Genomic DNA, 22,402 nt, shown 5'->3' with positions numbered 1-22,402 from the left:
GCTTCCCATTTATGATTTAGGGCAGAGGTCCCCAATGAATGGGCCGCCGACCACTTGGTATCGGGTTGCCCGGTCACTGGCGATTTCTGTATGTTACTAGTTGTCGGCTGATGCTGCGTGTAATCTGCAGCACTGGAGCATTGACCGCCACCTATAGTAAGTGTACACAAGACTACCTGATGCAGTGGAATTTCTTCTGACACACAGGATGTGTGCATCTTCTATTCTACTCCTGGAACCTTCACTATGAAGCCACTGGGGTCAGGGAATAGCATAGATGCACACATCCTGAGTGTCAGAAGAGATACTGGGAAATGCATTAGTAGGTAGCTAGTGACAGGATGATGTGGGGGGAGGGGACATTACCTGTCGGGGGCACTACTAACGATCCATTACAGTAATAGTGCCCCCCACAGATAATAAGTCTCTGCACACACAGGTAATGTTATGAACAGGGGGAGCACTGCAACTGTAATAGAGTTCTAGTAGTGCCCACCACAGATAATAAACCCCCCCACCACCATAATATTAAGTGTGGGTGTCATTACTGTTATAGTGGCCTTGTACAGTTAATAACAGCTCCCTACACACAGGTAATGTTATTAACTTGGGCAGCACCATTACTGTAATAGTGCCTGTGTAGTGCCACCTACAGGTAATAGTCCCCCCCCCCTCTCTTTCTCCGCCCAGGTAATATAAATATTAATTTGGGGGCACTATTACAGTAATAGTGCCCCTTGAGTAATATTACATGTGGTGCACTTTTAAGGTAATAGTGCCTTACTAGTGCCCCCACAGGTAATATTACCTGTTTGAAGTCATTATTACAGTAATATTGCCCCCTGAGTGATGATCTCCCTGCTCTATCCACACTTTTATTATGGGAGCTGTCCATACAATTTATATATGATTTGGGGAGAGATCTCCCTTAATAAAGTATAGGGAAAAGTATAAATGTAATAATCAAATATGCAATTTATAGTGTTTTATTACGAGCTGCCCAAACACCCTAACTCCGCCTCTGTGCGGAAGCAGCAGGGGATCAGGGAGAGGCAAGTTATATTAGGACCCCCTTCCTTAGATATGTCATGGACATTTTTTTTTCTCCTGGAAAACCTATAATGTTTATGCAGTGCTGGGGCTCTAGTCCACCATTATTGTTCCTAAAGTAGGATTCTGGGAGGACGATCTCGGCTTATTCAATATTTTTTTTTTTCCCTGAGAACGCTTACCCTCTAACCTTGTCTAAACCATTTCCTTCCCTGTAGGTAAAGCTACGACGTTTTATAGCGTGCCAGGTGTAATTTTATTTGTAATGACTCTTCAGATGTAAAGTTTGTAGGGTTTTCTCCTGTTCCTTTCAGCATTAGCGAATACAGACTGTACAATGGGATCAGTTTGTATAATCGTAACAACACATTTTCTAAAATAGACTTTCCAACGCCTAATCTAAAAAGAAAATAAGTCCCCAAATAAATACAACATGTTATTTGGGCTAGGGGGTCTAATTGCCTTCATTGCACAGCAGCATTTTATTAAGAAAGCTTAAAGCCCCTCTCTATCACATGAAGCAGCAGAACAGACTGTGTCAACGGCTCCTCTACACCAGCAAGTAGTTAGCAGCCAGCTTTAGACTACTGTCATTATAAAAGCAAGATGACACTGTTCTCTAATCCAGCCAAAGCTGATAAGTACCATCAACCTGTCACTTCCTACACTTCAAAATTCTTCCATCTCGGCTTCAAAGAGTTTTTACATTTCGATTTCTTTTGCTGGCAGCCTCTCATTCTCCCACGGTGCTCTAATGCAGCATTTGCACACCAGGGTGACTCCCCACCTGAATAGCAGGTCATCCCCTGCTCACTGAGCTCATCTGTGGCCCATGTGCTAGGCAATTTAGATCCAATCAGCCCTTATTTAGCTCAAGAGTAATGAGCAGCATAGTGACACAGAGTTAAGCCTGACCCTCAGGACACTGCTCATCAAGCAGTAAAACTGTGACAAAATCATTCATCTTCTACCCGCTGGCAAGAAATAATACTCACATTCTCTGTATTACTTTTCAAGATACAAAAAAAAAACGCTCCTGAATTTTCATGATGTGAGACATTAATTTGCAGAGAGCTGAATTCCCTTAAACCCCCTACCGCTATCTGCTCACCAGGGGAAATAGGCCTTAGGAGACTGAAATGGAATAAAGAAAATTGCTCCAGCTTTCTTTTCATTTTAAATAAGCCTTGCATCTGACATACAGAAAACACGGGGAATATTCCAAAAGAAATTAGAAACCCTTGTAATTTCTAAAGGAGAATATCATAGGTTAAACTTTACATAGAAGGAACACTCTCCTCTGTGCTGTACGTATTCATACAAACACCAAAGTACACAAGAAACACACAAGTCGTTTAATATTCGTCAACAAAAAGAACACATTCAGTACTAGTGTATAAGATATACTGTCACCTTGAGAAAAACATAAAATCATTCTTTGGAAATTTTTGGCTGGGATCTTCAGTTCTAATAACGCTGACTTGTGAGATTACAGTAGCTATACAAAAGAACATCTATGCTGCAATATTCCTACTGTTGATCCTACACTGCAACGCAGAGCATATTCATCTGTCAAAAGAACAGAAAAATATTTGGTCCTAAAAGGGACTTAATTATTTTTTTGTTGTATATAAAAATATACCGTTTTAATGTAAACCTTACATTTGAATAATAATATTTCAGTTTGAGCCCAGAGAAGTCTTATCTAAAGCGATAATCCTCTGAAAGAATACTTTCACAACAATGGGTGTAGTAGTACCAACTAGTAATATTACACAAAAAGGGAACCCTCCTAAATCAAAAAATAATCACCTAAAACATAACTTTTCATGTATGATAGGTTAAAAACAGCGTGTGTCCTAATACTGAATAGAGGCCCCTCAGTGAAATTGATTTGGACCTCCCACATTAAAGAGGACTTTTCACCATATCCGGGCACAGGCAGTGTTATATACTGCCAGAAAGCTGACAGTGCGCTGAATTCAGTGCACTGTCGGCTTTCCCGATCTGTGCCCGGTGTAAAGCGCTATCGGTCCCGGTACCGTAGCGCTTTACAGTCAGAAGGGCGTTTCTGACCATTAGCCAGAGACGTCCTTCTGCCTCACGGCGCCTATCGCGCTGTGCTGTGGAGCGGGGAGGAACGCCCCCTCCCTCTCCTGATAATGCTCGTCTATGGACAAGTTGTGTGAGCAGAGGGAGGGGGCATTCCTCCCCGCTCCACAGAACAGCGCGATTGGCGCCGCGAGGCAGAAGGACGTCTCTGGCTAATGGTCAGAAACGCCCTTCTGACCATAGAAGAGCTACGGTACCGGGCCGTAAGCTCTTCACACCGGGCACAGATCGGGAAAGCCGACAGTGCGCTGAATTCAGCGCACTGTCAGCTTTCTGGCAGTATATAACACTGCCTGTGCCCGGATATGGTGAAAGGTCCTCTTTAAACATATGTATAACGGATTAGAAATTATGCAGATGTGTCTTGCAAAAAATATTAAGAATAAAAAGAAATATACAAATGTATTTACAAGTTTCATTCACTTACAGGTGACACACATGCCAAGCATTTCAATACGTGGCAGAGTGGGAAAAGACTTGAGTTACTGTAACCCTTTACTTTCTCCTCAATCAGTAACAGACATAGTATAATCTCTAATGTACACTCACCGGCCACTTTATTAGGTACACCTGTCCAACTGCTCGTTAACACTTAATTTCTAATCAGCCAATCACATGGCGGCAACTCAGTGCATTTAGGCATGTAGACATGGTCAAGACAATCTCCTGCAGTTCAAACTAAGCATCAGTATGGGGAAGAAAGGTGATTTGAGTGCCTTTGAACGTGGCATGGTTGTTGGTGCCAGAAGGGCTGGTCTGAGTATTTCAGAAACTGCTGATCTACTGGGATTTTCACGCACAACCATCTCTAGGGTTTACAGAGAATGGTCCGAAAAAGAAAAAACATCCAGTGAGCAGCAGTTCTGTGGGCGGAAATGCGTTGTTGATGCCAGAGGTCAGAGGAGAATGGCCAGACTGGTTCGAGCTGATAGAAAGGCAACAGTGACTCAAATAGCCACCCGTTACAACCATGGTAGCCAGAAGAGCATCTCTGAACGCACAGTATGTCGAACTTTGAGGCAGATGGGCTACAGCAGCAGAAGACCACACCGGGTGCCACTCCTTTCAGCTAAGAACAGGAAACTGAGGCTACAATTTGCACAAGCTCATCGAAATTGGACAATTGAAGATTGGAAAAACGTTGCCTGGTCTGATGAGTCTCGATTTCTGCTGCGACATTCGGATGGTAGGGTCAGAATTTGGCGTCAACAACATGAAAGCATGGATCCATCCTGCTTTGTATCAACGGTTCAGGCTGGTGGTGGTGGTGTCATGGTGTGGGGAATATTTTTTTGGCACTCTTTGGGCCCCTTGGTACCAATTGAGCAACGTTGCAACGCCAAAGCCTACCTGAGTATTGTTGCTGACCATGTCCATCCCTTTATGACCACAATGTACCCAACATCTGATGGCTGCTTTCAGCAGGATAATGCGCCATGTCATAAAGCTGGAATCATCTCAGACTGGTTTCTTGAACATGACAATGAGTTCACTGTACTCCAATGGCCTCCACAGTCACCAGATCTCAATCCAATAGAGCATCTTTGGGATGTGGTGGAACGGGAGATTCGCATCATGGATGTGCAGCCGACAAATCTGCGGCAACTGTGTGATGCCATCATGTCAATATGGACCAAAATCTCTGAGGAATGCTTCCAGCACCTTGTTGAATCTATGCCACGAAGAATTGAGGCAGTTCTGAAGGCAAAAGGGAGTCCAACCCGTTACTAGCATGGTGTACCTAATAAAGTGGCCGGTGAGTGTAAACAGGGTATTAGAAAAACTAAGTGTTTGAAGAGGGAACTTGCTAGCCCTGTGACTAGGACAGCCTCAACAATGAATCAAGCAAGCGGTCGCTATTCTACTGGTGTAAAATTAGTAATGATCCATCACTCAGCATCCGCAAAGGTGCCCAGAAAGGCTTATCACAGCCGTACAATAGTAGAAAAGGATTCTAAAGATCCTGGCACTCAACATAGCTTCCAAAACAAATCCAAAATGTATTTAATCCACGAAAGAAAAACGTTTTGGTCCCGCACGGACCTTCATCAGTTTATCAGATGAGTGATGTACAAGCAGATATAGTATGGAAGCCGTGAGGTTCAGAATCTTTTTCTACTATTCACAGGACTGCATCAACAGGAAATATGGCAGGAAATAATGGAGACTTATTAAAACTGGGGCAAAAGAAAAGTTGAACAATTGTCTATAATAACCAGATCTAATTTTTCACAAAATCAGGATCAAATGCTGGGGATGGGGGCGGTACTCATTAACTTCACTTATTACTTTGAAAGATTTTTGACAAAATTAAATCAAAAATTAAAATTCACAATTAAACCCCCCCCCCCCCCCAAAAAAAAAACAGTGGCCAATTTATTTACCATATATACTCGAGTATAGGCTGACTTTTTCAGCACAGTTTTAATGCTGAAAAAGCCCCCTCGGCTTATACTAAAGTCACGCAGCACAGGACTGCAAGGACCTGCATAAATTAAGTGAAAGGGGAATGTCCTTCAGTGGTTGCTACAGTAATTATATAGGACATGCCCCCTTCATATGGAGGTAATAATAAAGTGTGTTAATAATGTTTAATGTAATAATTATTACCTCCATGTCTCTCACATATCAGTAACCCTTATGTGAGGCACACAGGGGGTTAATGTGAGAGACATGATGGGGTTAACCATTATTACTATGAGGCACATGGAGTTACTAAGCTGTAATGCACATGACCAGACTTTTTATCTGCAATGGTGGATTCCCCCCCCCCCCCCAGCTTATATTCAAGTCAATAAGTTATCCCAGTTTTTTGTGGTAAAATTAGGGGCATTGGCTTATATTCGGGTCGGCTTATACTCGAGTATATACGGTACTTGTAAATTAAGGCTTGAGACTAAATAATTAAAGTTAAAAGGTATTTAGTAAAAGCTGTACACACAGACTCACCTGAGTCTAGCAATGGCTGTTTGTTGAAAATGTAGAACAGCATTTAAATCTGATTCCCGGCATGCAGGCAGCAACATACTGAAGCCATCATTCAGTAGTTTTTCTTCAGAAAGTTGTAGAAGGCAGCTCGTTTCAAAAACCTCTTGGACACCATCGACATATGTAGAGAGCAGGGTCCAATGTGAATGCTTCTGACCATAGTCGCCTTTAGAAACTAAGTACTCTTTGGCAGTTTCACGAAAACTGTGGGAAAGTTTTTCAGCCAAAACACTTATATCCATGTTTTTCTCCACATAAATAAGTATGAATGCAAAGTTACCTCTCCACACTAGAGACTGCTGAGCAGAACTGAGATGGGAAGGAACTAAAAAATTTAAGAGGTCTACAACACGGCTTGTGACATCTTCAGTATCTGCTAAAGTAGCCAGCAGCAGAAAAAGTGTAAAAAAGTTCTGTAACCCAACTTCTGTGAGCTCTTGCATCTTCTTTTGATGGAATTTGGAGTAGATTCTGTCAAAGGGTAGGAGATGTTAGTTCCATGTTATGATACTTAACATTCCTTTATATAGTCATAAATATCCAGTAAAAAGGGGGTTTTAGGGCCCATTCATACTGATGACCTATCTCCAACATAAGATATCAGTATCTGATTGGTGAAGGGTGTCCCATGATACAGGCCCCACACAGATCTGCTGTTCTAACTTTGCTAAGCAACAGAAACTATACTGGAGATGGTGTTGGAAGCTGGAGGCACCATCTGCTTTATAGCGGTTGTGTCAGAGTACCCCAACTTTGATCCTATTCACTTCAATCACATCTACAGTACTGGGACATGACCACTTAAGGCTAGGGCTACATGGTGACTTCAGTTACACAAAACAATGTTGCCAAATGTTACACAAACATTGCGACTAATGATAGTCAATGTGGTTGCAGTGACCGAATACATTTTAGGTTTCAGGTTTTGCAAAGTGTCTGCCATTTAGTCTTTTTTCCCAGCTAAATTCAACCTCTAAAATAGTAGCACAACAGCAAGTTGAAATTAAGTCACACACAATTTTTTTATTGCATGACCAAAGTCTCTAAGTAATACAATGAGCCAATATTTCATATGCAAGAGAAAAAAAACCCTCAAACAATGTAACACGGTTCTAGGTAAAATGTAATAAGAAAACACTGAATACAATTCATGCAACATAGATATGAACTCTAGATACTGCATTTCCATTTGAATGTGTGAGACACACAAAAATAGGGAACAACAATTCACTCTAAACTGCTGTCTTTTAAAATGGAAGCCAAAAAGTAATTAAATATACAAACAAATATTACAAGGAGAAGCCTTAACCAAACATGCAGTACTTAAAGATTAAAAAATACAGACCTTCCTTTAATTTGCTTCCAAGGATGTGCGCCAACACTCTTTTTAGCTTTATTCATCAGACGGGCCAAGATCCGTAAGAAAATAAGGTAGCTGTTATCAGACTTGTACAAGTCAAGATTCTGTTCATCAGCACAACAGCTTTTCACAATCTCCAGCATAGAAAAGGGTGTTTTACTGACACTGGCTAGTGATTTTAATCCAAGCCAGGATATATTAAATAAACTGTTCTAAAAACACAAAAAGAGGAAAGACAAGAATAAAACCAAAAACACTGACAAGTTTAGACAAAAACAATATAGTAGCTTTGCTGGTTTTTTTTGCACTCCCTACATGCATAAGAACAGTGATGATAATAACAATACCAGAATAATATGCAGAAATCATCTGGCACCTCTTGGCCTCCTGAGTGATGTCAGTGACCCTGAAGGACAAAGAGGCTGGTGATTGGGCTTCAATGCTGAAGTGGAGTCCATTGACCTCATACTGCTGATATCACCTAGGAGGCTGGAAAACACCTGGGTGTGAACACTGGTAGTTGTGAGGAAGTACAGAAGAGTAAGGGTTAGTTCACACGGGGCATGGGATGGCGTATTTCGGTCCTGATTTTGACAAAGGAAAATGTGCCTGCTGTGACTGTCGTGGCTTCCCGCTCCGGAGTAGACCCAAATGCGCCTAGCACAGAGCATGCTGCCGCGAGGCGGACGCCGCAGGTAAATCAGCCGCGGAATCCACCTGAACAAAGGGCAGCTTGCTTCTTTTTTCCGCTAGCTGGAACAAACCACTAGCGGAAAAAAGAACGCTAGCGGTCTGCATAGACCTCTATTGTGAGGGGGCAGATTTTGAGGAGGATTCAGCACCAAAATCCGCCCCCTCTTGCCCCGTGTGTGCATACCCTATGACTTATTTTTCTGCACTTCCCATGGGTCTAGGCCAGTGATGGCGAACCTTTTTGAGACCGAGTGCCTAAACTGCAACCCAAAACCAAATAAATTATCATGGAGTGCCAACACGGCAATTTAACCTTAAAACTCTGTGGGTCCACAATTGCGGACCCACAAATTACAGTCATGTGACTGGGGCTTTACAGATCTTGTACTGAAAGGTAAAGGTCTCTGCATTCTGTACTTTTAAACAATTAATTTTCACTATTTACATCGCACAGGATCTGTTTTATAGTTACCGTGCAATGTTATTACATCCTGTACTAATTTCACGTCTGCTATAAAACAAATACTGTGTGATATACATAGTGAGGGGACCCCACACAGTACAATCTGCCCCTCAGTGGCCCCCCCACACAGTACAATCTGCCCCTCAGTGGCCCCCCCCCACACAGTACAATCTGGCCCACAGTGGCCCCCACACAGGATTATACCTGTATACTCCACAGTAGCCCCCTCCCACACAGCATGAACTGGTCCACAGTAGCCCCCTCCCACACAGCATGAACTGGTCCACAGTAGCCCCCTCCCACACAACATGAACTGGTCCACAGTAGCCCCCTCCCACACAACATGAACTGGTCCACAGTAGCCCCCTCCCACACAACATGAAATGGTCCACAATAGCCCCCTCCCACACAACATGAAATGGTCCACAGTAGCCCCCTCCCACAGAGCATGAAAGATCCACAGTAGCCCCCTCCTACACAACATGAAATGGTCCACAGTAGCCCCCTCCCACACAACATGAAATGGTCCACAGTAGCCCCCTCCCACACAGCATGAAATGGTCCAGAGTAGCCCCCTCCCACACAACATGAACTGGTCCACAGTAGCCCCCTCCCACAGAGCATGAAAGATCCACAGTAGCAGCATAAAATGGTCCACAGTAGCCCCTACCCGCACAGCATGAAAGTCTACAGTAGCCCCCTCCCACACAACATGAAAGGTCCACAGTAGCCCCCTCCCATACAGCATAAAATGGTCCACAGTAGCCCCCTACCCACACAGCATGAAAGTCTACAGTAGCCCCCTCCTACACAACATGAAATGTCCACCGTTGCCCCCCTCCCCTGACAGTGAAAACAAACACAATATAGTTACCTGAAGAGCTGCCGGGTGTTCTCTCTTCTGTTCACTGCGCGCGCTGATGACTTACGTCATCACGCCCGCGCTTGTTCAGAGGTCACACTCTGTAGTCAGTGTAGGCCGCGTGGCCTACACTGAGCTACACTGACAGCTTTCAGCTGGATGCGCATTTGCACAACCAGCTGAAGGCAGCGATCGCTCACTAACGGGGAATCCTGCATCGGATTCGCCGTTAGTGAGCGATCAGGGCGACAGCACGCGTGCCAGCAGAGGGGGCTCTGCGTGCCCTCTCTGGCACGCGTGCCATAGGTTCGCCATCACTGGTCTAGGCTATTAAAAGCACTTCTAGTACGGGAAGAAAAACTTGTGGGCAAAACTTGCGAAATGAATCTTTCAAGATTCATCCATCTCTAGTCTTGAAAGCAAAATATAAAATTGGTCAAATGAAAAAAAAAGCCAATTTAAACAGGAGTCGGCATTTAACTGCTAATCATCTCACATATCCTGGAATACTTAAAAAAGGAGCCAATAGTCTAGACTACCAACATTAGCTACACTGACCACCAAGGAAAATGAAATTACCGTATATGTTCGAGTATAAGTCGACCCGGATAAGCCGACCCCTCTAATTTTACTACAAAAAAACTAGGAAAACTTATTGACTCAAGTATAAGCCTAGGGGGGAAATGCAGCAGCTATTGGAAAATTTCAAAAATTAAAATGGCCGGAATTTTTGGGTGCAGTAGACGCTGAGGAAGGGGAGGGGGTGTTTTGGTTGTCTGTCTGCTCCTTCCCTGAGTTTGAGGACTGCTTTTTTCCCCCCCCACTTGGAATTCAGCCTGGCTGAATATAGCGTATCTGCAGTGCTCCTATTAACCCCTTGCCGACGGAATATAAGCAGCGCAGATACCCTATACTTAGCCTGGATGTAGTCAGGCTGAATTCCAAGTGGGTTAAACAACTTTTTTTCCCGCTACGGCATTTACCGTACAGGAAAAATATATTTATAGAGTTGTAGAGCGGGCGTTTTTGGACACAGGGATAACTAACGTGTATGCGTTTCACAGTATTGACAGTATTAGTTTTATATGTGTTCTACGGAAAGGGGGAGGATTTGAATTTTTAATACTTTTTATTTACTAATAATTTTTTTTTCTTTTTTTACTTTTTTTTTTTTTTTTTTGCATTTATTAGGCCCCCTAGGGGTCTTGAACCCCAGGGGGTCTGATCACTAATGCAATGCATTGCAATGCTAATGCATTGAAATAAATTGCAAAAAGAGAAGCACTGCCGGCCGGGAGCCTTTACAGGAGCTCTGAGGGGAATCCCCGGCAAGAGCTCTGAAGGGGAATCCCCAGCCAGCCGTACCTGAAGGAGAACTGCAGCCGGCCGCCGGCAGGAACGCTAAGGGGAATTCCGGGCAGAAGCGCTTCTGCCGGCGGCCGGCTGCAGTTCCTATCTAAAGGATCGCACTTGAGAGAGCGGTCGCGCCCGCTCCCTCCTTCCTCCAGCAGCATGGCGGCACCTGCCCGGACCCCTCGTACCGGGACATCGTAGAGCATCTCCGCTGTAACACTTACAGCGGAGATGTCCTAGCTCCCCATGATTGCAGGGAGCTCCGACATTACCGCTATAAAAGTTACAGCGGAGGTGGCGGTTGCTATGGTGACCGCTCTGAAGCAGAGCGGCGCCATTATAGTTACGGAACCGGCATACAGACACCGGGGCGGGTGCGGGGCCGCAGAATCGCCACGCTCGTAGCAGGAACGTAACAATGCTGTAAATTTCAAACTGTAACTATAATATTGCTGAATTACCGTAATGATCCGAGTATAAGCCGATGCGGACTTTTTCAGCACAAAAACTGTGCCGAAAAATTCGGCTTATACTTGAGTCTATAAGGTAGTATTAAATTATTTCATATTTTTTATTGTCTAAATCTGTAGTGCATCTTACAGTCAGATGTGTTTTATACTCTACAAATATAGTAGTAGGAACTTAACCCCCGAATTAGAGGAGCTTTACTGCTTCTGTTAGACCATAGTTGTCAGCCATTTTTGAACAAATAGAGGAGTGCGAGTGGGTTGTTTTCCCTCCTCACTCCATAGCCCTGATTTAAAGGGGCTCTATCAGCAAAATCATGCTGATAGAGCCCCACATATGCGTGCATAGCCTTTAACCCCTTAAGGACGCAGGGTACTTTGGGCCTTAAGGCTCAGACCCTGTTTTTCAAATATGACGTCTTTTACTTTATGTGAGGATAGCTTCACAATGCATTTACCTATCCAGGTGATTCCAAGATTGTTTTTTTGTGAAACATTGTAGTTTATGTTGGTGGTAAATTTTGGTCATTATACTTTGCATTTGTTTGTTAAAAAACGGACAATGTACTGAAAATTTCATAAAATTATCAATTTTGAAAGTTTCTGTTATTCTCGTGAAAACACAGACAGTCCTATCACACAAAATTCTTCCTAATTAACATTTCCCATATGTCTACTTTATATTGGCATTGTTTCTTCAATGTCTTTTTACTTTTCTAGGATGTTAGAAGGCTTGTAACTTTAGTATCAAATTGTCAGATTTCCAAGAAAATTTCAAGATTTTGTATTCTAGGGACCTATTTAGTTGTGAAGTGACTTTGAGGGGCCTATATAATAGAAAACACCCATAAATGACCCCATTTTTGAAACAGTAGTCTTCAAACTATTCAAAATTGTATATAGGAACTTTATTAACCCTTTAGGTGTTCCACAGGAATTAATTCAAAATGAAGGTGAAATTTCCAAAAGTCACTTTTTTATGCACATTTTCCATTTCAAACCACATTTTTCCGTAACAATGAAGGGGTTAACAGCAAAACATACCATAATATTTATTTCTGTGATTCTGCAGTTTGTAGAAATATCCCATATGTGGCCCTACTGTGCAACGTGACTCAATACGTGTCCTCAAAATCAAAGAGAAACCTTTAGGGATTTCGGGCAGCAATTTCATTAGGATGGTTTTTAGATACCATGTTGCATTTACAGAGCCCTAGAAGTACCACAATAGTGGGAAACCTCCAAAAGTGACCTCATTTTGGAAACTGCACCCCTCAAAGAATTTATCAGGGGGTGTAGTGAGTATTAGTATCTCAGACGTGAATGCACAGTGGATGGTGAAGAGGTAATATGTAAGCGGTGCGGAGGACATTGGGAGCACCAAATTCCCTATTATGTCCCAGTAGCTCCTATGATTGGGGGGGTCACTTTTGGGGTCTCTTCTATTGTTTTTTCTCTTGTAAGCTGCAAAACTGGTCTGTACCCTGATATACGGTCGTACCACTTATATATTCCCCTTCTGACGCATTTGGCGATTTTGGGTTTTTTTTGTCTTCACATTATTCAAGCTATATTTTTTTTTATTTTGTGTTGATGTGGCCATATGAGTGCTTTTATTTTTCTGGGATATGATGCATTTTGTAATGACACCATTTTTGGGTGCCTATAGCTTATTGGCTATTTTTTATTAACTCTTTTTTTGCTGGATAAAAAGAAATCAATCAATTCTGGCATTGCATTTTACTTTTTAAATGTTTTTCCACATGGTGTACAGCATAAGTATCATGTGAACTTTATTCTGCGAGTCGGTACGGTTACGGCGATACCTCATTTATAGGTTTTTTTATGCATTAGTAATTTTGCCGAACAAAAACCCATTTGGGGACATAAATCAATGTTTTTTGCATCGCCATCTTCTGAGATGCGTAACATTTTTATTTTTCGATTGACAGAGTTGGTTGAGGGCTTATTTTTTGCGGGACAACCTGTGCTTTTCATTGGTACTATTTTGGTGTACATAAGACTTTTTGATCACTTTTTATAGCATATTTTTTAAGGTGAGATGGCAAAAAAACATTATTTCCGGCGTTTTTTTCCCGTTTTTTTCCCCGACATTTACCATATAGGTGAAATAATGTTTTAGTTTTATGGTACAGGTTGTTACGGACTCGGCAATACCAAATAGGCATTGTTTTTATTATTTTTTAGGTGTTTTTTTTTTAATAACTCATTTGCTATAGAAAAAGGGAATTTTGGGCCTTTATTAATTTATTTATTTCACACACTTTATTTATTACACTTTTTTCACATTTTTTATTTCTCCTATTAGTGTACTTGAACCAGCAATACTCTGACTGCTGGTCCAGTACTATAGCCTGCAATACACGTGTATTGCAGGCTATATAGGAAGTGTGTCTCTGCAGACGCAGAGACACACTTCCGGGCAGGACGGCACGACAGCAAGGATCCAGCAGGTAAGCAGGGGTCCTAGCAGCCCGGGGTCACTAACCAGACCCCGGGCTACATAAAATTCATCAGGGCACCCTCCGATCTCGCCGCGGGGGGTGCCCGTGGGGGGTGATGTGACCGAAAACACTCCTGATGTCGCGGACATGCATCCGCGGCATCGGGAGGGCAAATACCGCCGATCGGAGCGGAGCTCCGACCGGCAGTTCACTGGGGCAGCTCGTCCAGGCCCTCGGCTGTGTAATGCAGCCGAGTGTCGGGTGTAATGGCGCCGGCACAGCTTCTGTGCCGGCGCCATTACTGGTCAGTAATAGTACTGACCTGAGCGCGAACGTGCTACTTGCCAGGACGTACTATTACTGACCAGAGCGTTAAGGGGTTAAAAAGGCTATTCAGGCACTGTAAAAGTTAAATTAAACTACACCCCCCCACCCCCACCCCCGTTTTAAAATAATAACTTATATAAGAATGTTCTCTACTTACGGAACGTGCACCCTGGGCGGGCATTCAGGGTGCGCCGTCTTCTTCTTCCCCGCCTCTTCTTCCTCTGACATCTTCGGGTCCCGTCCTCCTCCGGCGCTTGCTCGCGGACACTGATAAAAAAAAATAGCCCGGGCGCATGCGCAGTAGCACGCGGCTACTACGGCTACTGCGCATGCGCCCGGGCTATATTTTTTTTATCAGTGTCCGCGAGCAAGCGCCGGAGGAGGACGGGACCCGAAGACATCGGAGGAAGAAGAGGCGGGGAAGAAGATGAAGACACACCCTGAATGCCCGCCCAGCGTGCACGTTCCGTAAGTAAATCACATTCTTTTTTAAGTTATTATTTTAAAACGGGGGGGTAGTTTAATTTAACATTTACGGTGCCTGAATAGCCTTTTTAAAGGCTATGCACGCATATGTGGGGCTCTATCAGCATGATTTTTCTGATAGAGCCCCTTTAAGGAGATGGAGGACTCACACAGAAGAGGACAGCAATGTTTGTAACTATTAAAACAAAGCCCTGCCCTCAATTCTTATAATGTGTCTCAGAATTTCTGCTCCAGCAGATACATTTCACTTGACAACAAGCAATGGACAGGTAAGTGATTTGCATTTTTGATGTTGATTACATTGAACTGAAATGTCAGTGGGGTTTTCTGAGATCTAAGTCATTCTCCTTGGTTCTTAACTTGGAAAAGGTAAATACATTTTCAACTCATCTGCATTTACAAAAGTGGCTCTTTGTATTATTTCTTTAGAGAGTCGTGCGCCTCCATCCATATTCATAAACAAAAGCTGATGAACTGCATTTTCTCTAGAGCCATTGACAGCTTAGAAATTTTATAAGACTATATATACAGTATATATATAGTTCTCTGCATGAAGCTAGTAACATTTCCAGAAGCATGAAACTGAATAATGAATTTTTTTTAATTTTGTTTCAGATATATTTATTTAATGAAAGAAATCTCTTCTATGAGTATTGTACTTCCAGAAGTCCAAATCAGGCAGCACAGCAACATTTTACACATAACTAAGGCTCTATATGCATCTCCCCATCACTGCCTTGTCTTGCAAGTGCAGTGGCAGCAGTATTGGCACCTTGCAAATTTTTATCAATTATGGCTAGGTTCACACATGTGCTGCCTCTCCGCTGGGGGATTCCGTTCCCCATTTCGCTTTAAAAATGCAAGCAGTACTTTTCTCCCAGCATTAGGAAACCGAGTGGAAGACCTATGGGGTCTCGAGGTTTCTGAAGGTAACCGTTTTAAAGCAGATTAGTCTTCCATTCGTGGAGTCCCCAAGTGGACACCCCGAACAGAAACCTAAACGCAGGTGTGAACTTGGCATAAGTTTGACTTATTTTCTGCAACCTGGAGGAGACAGCACAGTTAAAAAGACAAACGCACAATGGACAGTATACTTGTTAACTACTGAAAAAGAGGAGCTCTAAAACACATTTTCAGAATGCTATTTGAACAATATAGTTTGTGCAATTCCTATTTTTTTTTTTTTTCTACAATTTTGCAGTATATTTAATAACTCACCAAATTTTTACTGTAATACTCCCAAAGTATAGTGGCTACTGTTAGATTTGGATCCCATAAGTCACATAAGGACAGGCAGCATTGCAAATGCATCCGAAGTTGATCCTCTAGGACTCCATTCTTTAAAGAAAAACAAAACATTGTATTAGTACAACTCCTAAAGAATTCTACTCTACAATTCTACAATAGCGCTGACCATGTAGGGCTTTACTTTTAGCATACCTGCATATCACTAGATCTCTTTAAAAGGTCTTCCACAAACTTCCAATTCGATGTTATCTCAACCTGTTGATATAAAGTTTAAAACATGCAAAAATATTTAGTACAAATAACAAAGCTTTCTAATGCTTACTTAAATTGGATTTTTGTACTCGCTGTAAAATCCTTTTCTCATTGTATTCATTGAGGGACACAAAGCTACAAGCTGGAATCGGCAGAGGCCACAGAATGGATATGGCAGTGAAAGTGTTTACAGAGGCCCAGATGGCAGCCTCACAGACTGGGGACGTAGAAGCCTGACACCAAACAGCCCAGTAGGCTCTGACAACTCTAGAGGAATGAGCCATCACACTATGAGGAGGAGACCTATCCTACAGCCTATAGGCTTCCCTGATAGAAGGCCAAATCCACATGGAAATGGGAGCCATAGAAGCAGCCAGGCCCTTGTGAGGGGCCCTCAGGGAGAACAAACAAGGCATCCGATTGACAGAAGGGGTCCATGAGAGAAAAATGGACCCAGTTCACCCAGACGACATCCAAGCAGTGAAAAGAGTGCTCACGCAGATGTTTGGGGTCCAGACAGAAAGACAATATCCTCGATAACATGGAAAGAAGAAACTACTTTAGACAGCAAAGATGGTGGCGGACGAACAACAATTTTGTCCTTGTAAACAACAAGAAAAGATCCCGCCAAGAGCATAAAAAAACATCTGCAAGGAGTTTGTATGTTCTCCCCGTGTTTGCATGGATTTCCATCCCATATTCCAAAAAGACATACTGATAGGGAAAAATGTACATTGTGAGCTCTATGTGGGGCTCGCAATCTACATTTAAAAAAACAAAAAAAAAAACCACACAACAAGAAAAGGAGGCTTCCGGGACAGGGCAGTCAGTTCAGAGACTCTGTGGAAGGTAGTATCGGCTACCATGAACGCAACCTTCCAGGATAGAAGGCAGAGGGAGCTCACAAGCAAAAGCTCGAAAGGGGAGCCTGAAGTACCTCAAGGAGGAGATTGAGGTCCCATGTGAGGATGGTAAGGAGGAGCACAGTGCACTATTCCGTGCAGGAAAGTTTTCACCTAAGCTTTTCCATTTTGAAAAAGAATGGAAAGGGCAGACACCTGTCCTTTAAGACAAGAAAAATCAAGTCTCTGGCCCAGACCGGTTTGGAGGCTCCTGGGAGGAAAAAAGGAGAGCGGATGGAAGTCATTACTCTCGCGTCTCTGGTGGCCTTCCATGTGCGATGATAGCTCTTATCTAAACCATGCTTAAGAGCAAGAATGGCAGGAAAGCCAGAACTACCAGAAGAAGAGTAACTGATCCCCTACCCGTGGAGCCTCGGAGTTAGGGAAGACCTTCATGCAGAGAAGGGCTAGGAAGAGGAAGGCCTGGAGGACTTGGTGCCAGACTGCCAGGCAGGTCTGGTCTTGAAGGAGGACTTCTTGGAGCAGGAGACCAAGGAAGACTGCCCTCCAGGGCAAGAGGCAAAGGTAAGAGCAAAAACGCTGACAGCGGTTGGTGGAGAGTGGATGGAGTATAGAACACCTATGAGGGAGGAGAGTCCCCCCCCCCCCCCTCCCCGAGGATTCAGAGATTAGCCTCTCTAGGCCTTTGCCAAAAATCCAGACCTGTTCATCCCAAGAGAAGGGCCACAACCACCTCATTGGGAGACAGATTCAGTGAACAGTATGGCAGATTGCCGCTGCGTTGTCTGCTGCTCTGCTCCAGAGAGGCATCACACTGGTATTTGGAAGCGTTCAGGATTTGAGAAATGAGCAGCTGATTGTCCTGAGGGGGGAATCCAGTGGAGAGGCCCTTCTGAAGCAGTTTGGAGGAAAAACTTTAAACCTTGATGACCCAAGTTGTAGAAAGGGAAGGCCGAACAGAAGAACCAGATGCTACAAAAGCTGCCTTGTAATGAGAGTCCATCCTCTTGTCTGAGGAATCGCTGAGAGAGGTGAAGTCCAGAAAAGGCAGAATGGTAGCCTAGGAAAGCCTAGATTTTGTGGAATCCACTGTGGGAGGCTCTGACCACTAGGGGAGACACAGGTCTGGAAAGAGAAAAAGAGTACTTCCTAATGGAAGGTAGTGGCTGGTTCGGTTGAAGCCATTCTTCCTTTAAAATGGTCAAACGCCCCATGGTTGGGAAATACCAGAGCAGTGAGGTGACTGTGACAAAAAGAAATGTCCACTTGAGACGTGGGATCCAGGTCCTCTGACTGCATGGATGAGCTCCTGCGTAGCAGCGGATATAAATGTGCATAACGGGGTCTCCGAGTCGGAGTCAGAGGCTTCCACGGGAGAAGGAAGAAAAAAAAAAAGAAAAAAAAAAAAAAAAAAACAATAGAGGGAGACAAGGTTCAAACTCCCTTCTAGGGAGTGCCCAGAGGAAGGGTAGGAGGACAATAACCTACAGGAAGATTGGCTCTTCGCAGGAGGACATGGCGGAAAAATATACTACTCATACCTAGTGTCCAGGTCTATACATGTGGTGCTGTGTCCCCCAATGAAATAAGCGAGAAATTACTCAATTTTTCAGTAAATATATCTAAATGAACAACAGGATATTATAAAAAATGTTGGCTAAATATTGGTGACTTCACTAGGAAATTTGTCACAAAAGGAAATTTAAAAGGGCTGGCCAGGAGTTTTTTTTTTTAATACAAAAGTTACATACATAACAAAGGTACTTTTTTTCGTCATCGTAATGTGCTTGATAGGATGGTGATAGCATTTGGATATGCTTTGGGGAGGTGATAGACTCCCTTTAACAACTGTCCTCAGAATAGGTTATAAATGGGTTAATCATTGGCCTCCCCACTGCTAAATCATCAATTCCAGTCATCTAGGAAGTTGGAATTTTTAAGCCATTTGTGCCAGTTTTCTGGTAGAAAAAAGACAAAATGTTTTGCACAAGTCATATCTTTTTTGTTTTTCAAGTTTAGAAAATAATCAGAACATACATCTACAGAACAGTATTGTGTAACAAATATGCAAATATTTGCTGCACTAACAGGTAAAAGACAAGTAATAAAGGGTGATCAATAAAGAGATATGCTGGAAGAGAGGAGGGGGCGGGCAGGTAACATTGACATCTCCCCAAGGCAGGCAGTCTGCCATAACTAGAGGAGCAGGCAGAGGCTAGATGGAGAGCATAAGCCTACTTGAAGATCATTGAGGACCAAATTTGGAAGAATTATGAGTGTCTGTGAGAACATTTGATTTTTTACTGCTCTTACTACTTTAAAAAGTGGGCACAGCTTAGCTGGAAGGGACAGGGTCACAGCTGGTGCAATACATTTACTGTAATTTGTTGACTCTTAATACATTTGAATCATGTTACCTGAGATTTCAGATTTAGTCTGGTGCAACAAATGCCAGTCTTGATAAATACCCACCTGTGTCTCCAAAAACCAGAGATTACAGAGTATATTTTGTGAACAAACACATTGCATCTTACTGGATAGATCACGGGATGCAGGAAAGTCACAGAAGGTTCTGTTTTAAAATCTACAGTAGGCAAGGACTACTAAGTGGTCCAATATTTCCCCTTTATAAAGAGGCACAATTCATGAAATAAAAATAAAACAAAAAACTCACATGCTCTTCTGCAATACCATTGCGATCTAATAGATACAATGGTGAAAGATGTGAAGTTAACCACCAGCTGAATCCCAGAGGGTCTTTACATTGCACCACACTACAAATGGGATGTGCTCCAGTTCCACTGGATCCCTGAAGTATATGCCTCAGCAAAGTACTCAATAACATCCAGAAAGTCTAAAATAAAAAAAATATATAAATTATATCTAAATCACTGTGTTCCTACAAAATAAAACGGTTTAAAAGAAGAAAAAAAATAATAAGTATTCATACCAATGAACCACAGTATCACATTTATTTTTGTACAACATCCACAACAAAAATAGGCATTGTTCTGATTCATTTATTTCTGTGGACACTGTGGAGCGATTATGTGGAGCTGTGTGGAACGCCCCCACCAGTATGAATCTATGGGGGGGGGGGGGGGGCGAGGGTGCTGGAATGTCAGGAACGTCCTTCTGACAATGGTGAGATATCAGTGCTGAAACTAAGGCACTGATATCTCCAGCACCGGGGGCACATAATGGCTTTCTAGCAGTATATAAAACTGCACATGCATGAAGACAGGAAAGGTTCTCTTGAACACAGCATTTTTTGTCTTTGCATTTTATTTTATTTTCTCATTCCCGCCTTCCAAAAGCCAAAGCTTTTTTTTTTAATTTTCATTCATAGAAACAAATGGGTGTATTCACATGGAGGAAGTTGCCACGGATTTGGGGGTGGGCTTTGTCCATTCATCTAGGCCTAATCAGGAGCAGGATGCCATGATGGAATGTTAATGCATCTGTCGCAGCTAAACTGCTGCGAAAATGAAGAGAATTCCTTTAATTTTTTGCCGTATGTGTGAACACACCCTAAGAAGGCTTATTTTTTGCAGAACAAATTTTAAATAATAATAATATTAAGTGTAACTCGCCTCTCTTGGGTTTCTTCGCAGGTTTTCGGTCCATAGAGACAGCTCTAAATCACGTTAGAGATGCCTCAGTAGTCACACCGGCATCTTCATGCAAAATGACACCGGCATAATGTTACGTGGATTATGTTGCCATCATTTTGCATCATATGATCAAACATACTGTATATACTCAAGTATAAGCCGACTTTTTCAGCACATTTTTCATGCTGAAAAAGCTCTCCTCTGCTTATACAGGAGTCAGGGTCCACGGAGCACAGAAAACCGGAAGGACCTGGAAGGGGGAGGTCCCTTAGTGCTACTGCTCTGTGATTGGCTTGTCATGAGGTCAGGTGACTGTGACGTCATCAAAGGTCCTGTAGCCACTGGTATGTAACATCTGCAGATAAGGTTGAGTCTAAATCCTAGTAGCTCTACCCACACCAGAGTCCGATCATATGTTCATGATGTCATCAGAGGTCCTTTAGCACATTAGGATTTAGCATCTAACCTGCAGATGAGTGGCCAGGATTCATTGTGTCTTATGGAAGATGTCTGTTGTATGGAGGAGAGGAAGCTACAGTAAAGTGACACACACAGGTACCTTCCTTTCGTTACTCTGCCTATTAATGTCAGGCATTTGGGGTTATTAATTTAGTTTCAGTAACTCCATGTGCCTCACATTAATAACAGCTAACCCCATCATGTCCCTCATATTAACCCCCGTGTGCCCCATATAAGGGTTACTAATATGTGAGACACATGGGGGGTACTAATGACGGACCTTAATTATGAAGATACCTAATTATTACCTCCATATGTACCACTAATGTTTTGCGATATACAGTAACATTTTCTAACTTGTATTACAGGCTTCCTATGGCAACTTGTAACAGAGTCATAGTAATGACAGGCCTAGAAGATTGTCACTTTCAAATCTCACTTCAATGAACAGCGATCCTTCTCAATATGGTGGTGACCATGTACCACTGCTCTTCAGTTGTCTTTGTTGCATTTGAAATCTGAAGTGTAATGTTAGAGAGGACTCTGATCATTGGTATTTCTGTATAAACATAGACCCAGTGTTGTGTTTTGGGTGCCATGCTTAAAGTTCCAACAACTACCATACATGTATGGTACATTTTGGGAAAGAGTTAAAGTAAAGAATTTTAATTGGTGGTTTCTAGACCTAGCAAGATTTATATACAAACCTACATAAGCACCGTATATAATGAAAAGCATTTAGAATAATTTTACCATGTTCTAGCATTATTAAATATGGTACATATTGTGTGTTGCTCACAATATACGTTTAGTAGAAAACGTTTCTTTTTCAAGAATTTCTATATGGTAATATAGTACTACATTAGGATTAAAATATGAAAAGACTACTTATGCTAGTACGGTTTACCTGGGAAGATGATCCTTTGCTTCTATGATCTATAAGTTGAATAAGTAACGTCCACATCTCCTTAATACATAGACAAGGATAAACATGACCACTCAGAGCTTCAGAGGGGCGCACCTGGTGGTAAAGCAAACATAGTCATGGACTTCAAATTTAAAGAGGTTTTAATTTCTTTATCACCCATGTTAACAATTACTTTTAGAACCAATGCAACCACAAAAACAAGATCATAACAAAAGAATGGCAACTTTGTACTTGTGTAAAACAAATGCAGAAAAGGATACTGTATTTCATCAAGGTTTCCCACGTTGAACAGATATGCATAAATGCCCTGAAAAGCTAGACAATTAAGCCAGTCCTATTCTGGTGGACATTTTTAAAAAGTGTATAGCCAGTTGTATTGCTCAGTTGTTTTTGGTGCACACTTTTCATATGT

At 42.5% G+C, this 22,402-nt stretch overlaps 1 protein-coding gene across 1 annotated transcript in view; it reads right to left on the bottom strand.

Moving 5' to 3' along the window:
* MMS22L (MMS22 like, DNA repair protein) overlaps window positions 1-22,402 on the bottom strand; it is a 77,356-nt gene that overhangs the window by 42,017 nt on the left and 12,937 nt on the right. The window contains exons 8-13 of the mRNA XM_075268185.1: window positions 21,970-22,083; window positions 19,664-19,843; window positions 16,067-16,129; window positions 15,845-15,964; window positions 7,496-7,722; window positions 6,112-6,621 (exon numbers count right to left, since the gene is read on the bottom strand). Of these exons, the coding sequence (XP_075124286.1) occupies window positions 6,112-6,621; window positions 7,496-7,722; window positions 15,845-15,964; window positions 16,067-16,129; window positions 19,664-19,843; window positions 21,970-22,083 (1,214 nt within the window). The remainder of the gene's footprint in view (window positions 1-6,111; window positions 6,622-7,495; window positions 7,723-15,844; window positions 15,965-16,066; window positions 16,130-19,663; window positions 19,844-21,969; window positions 22,084-22,402) is intronic.

The sequence above is a fragment of the Leptodactylus fuscus genome, chromosome 3, assembly GCF_031893055.1.
Source record: "Leptodactylus fuscus isolate aLepFus1 chromosome 3, aLepFus1.hap2, whole genome shotgun sequence".
Lineage (NCBI taxonomy): Eukaryota > Metazoa > Chordata > Amphibia > Anura > Leptodactylidae > Leptodactylus > Leptodactylus fuscus.
The sequence above is the reverse complement of the archived record's forward strand: the minus strand, read 5'-3'. Positions and strand labels throughout refer to the sequence as shown.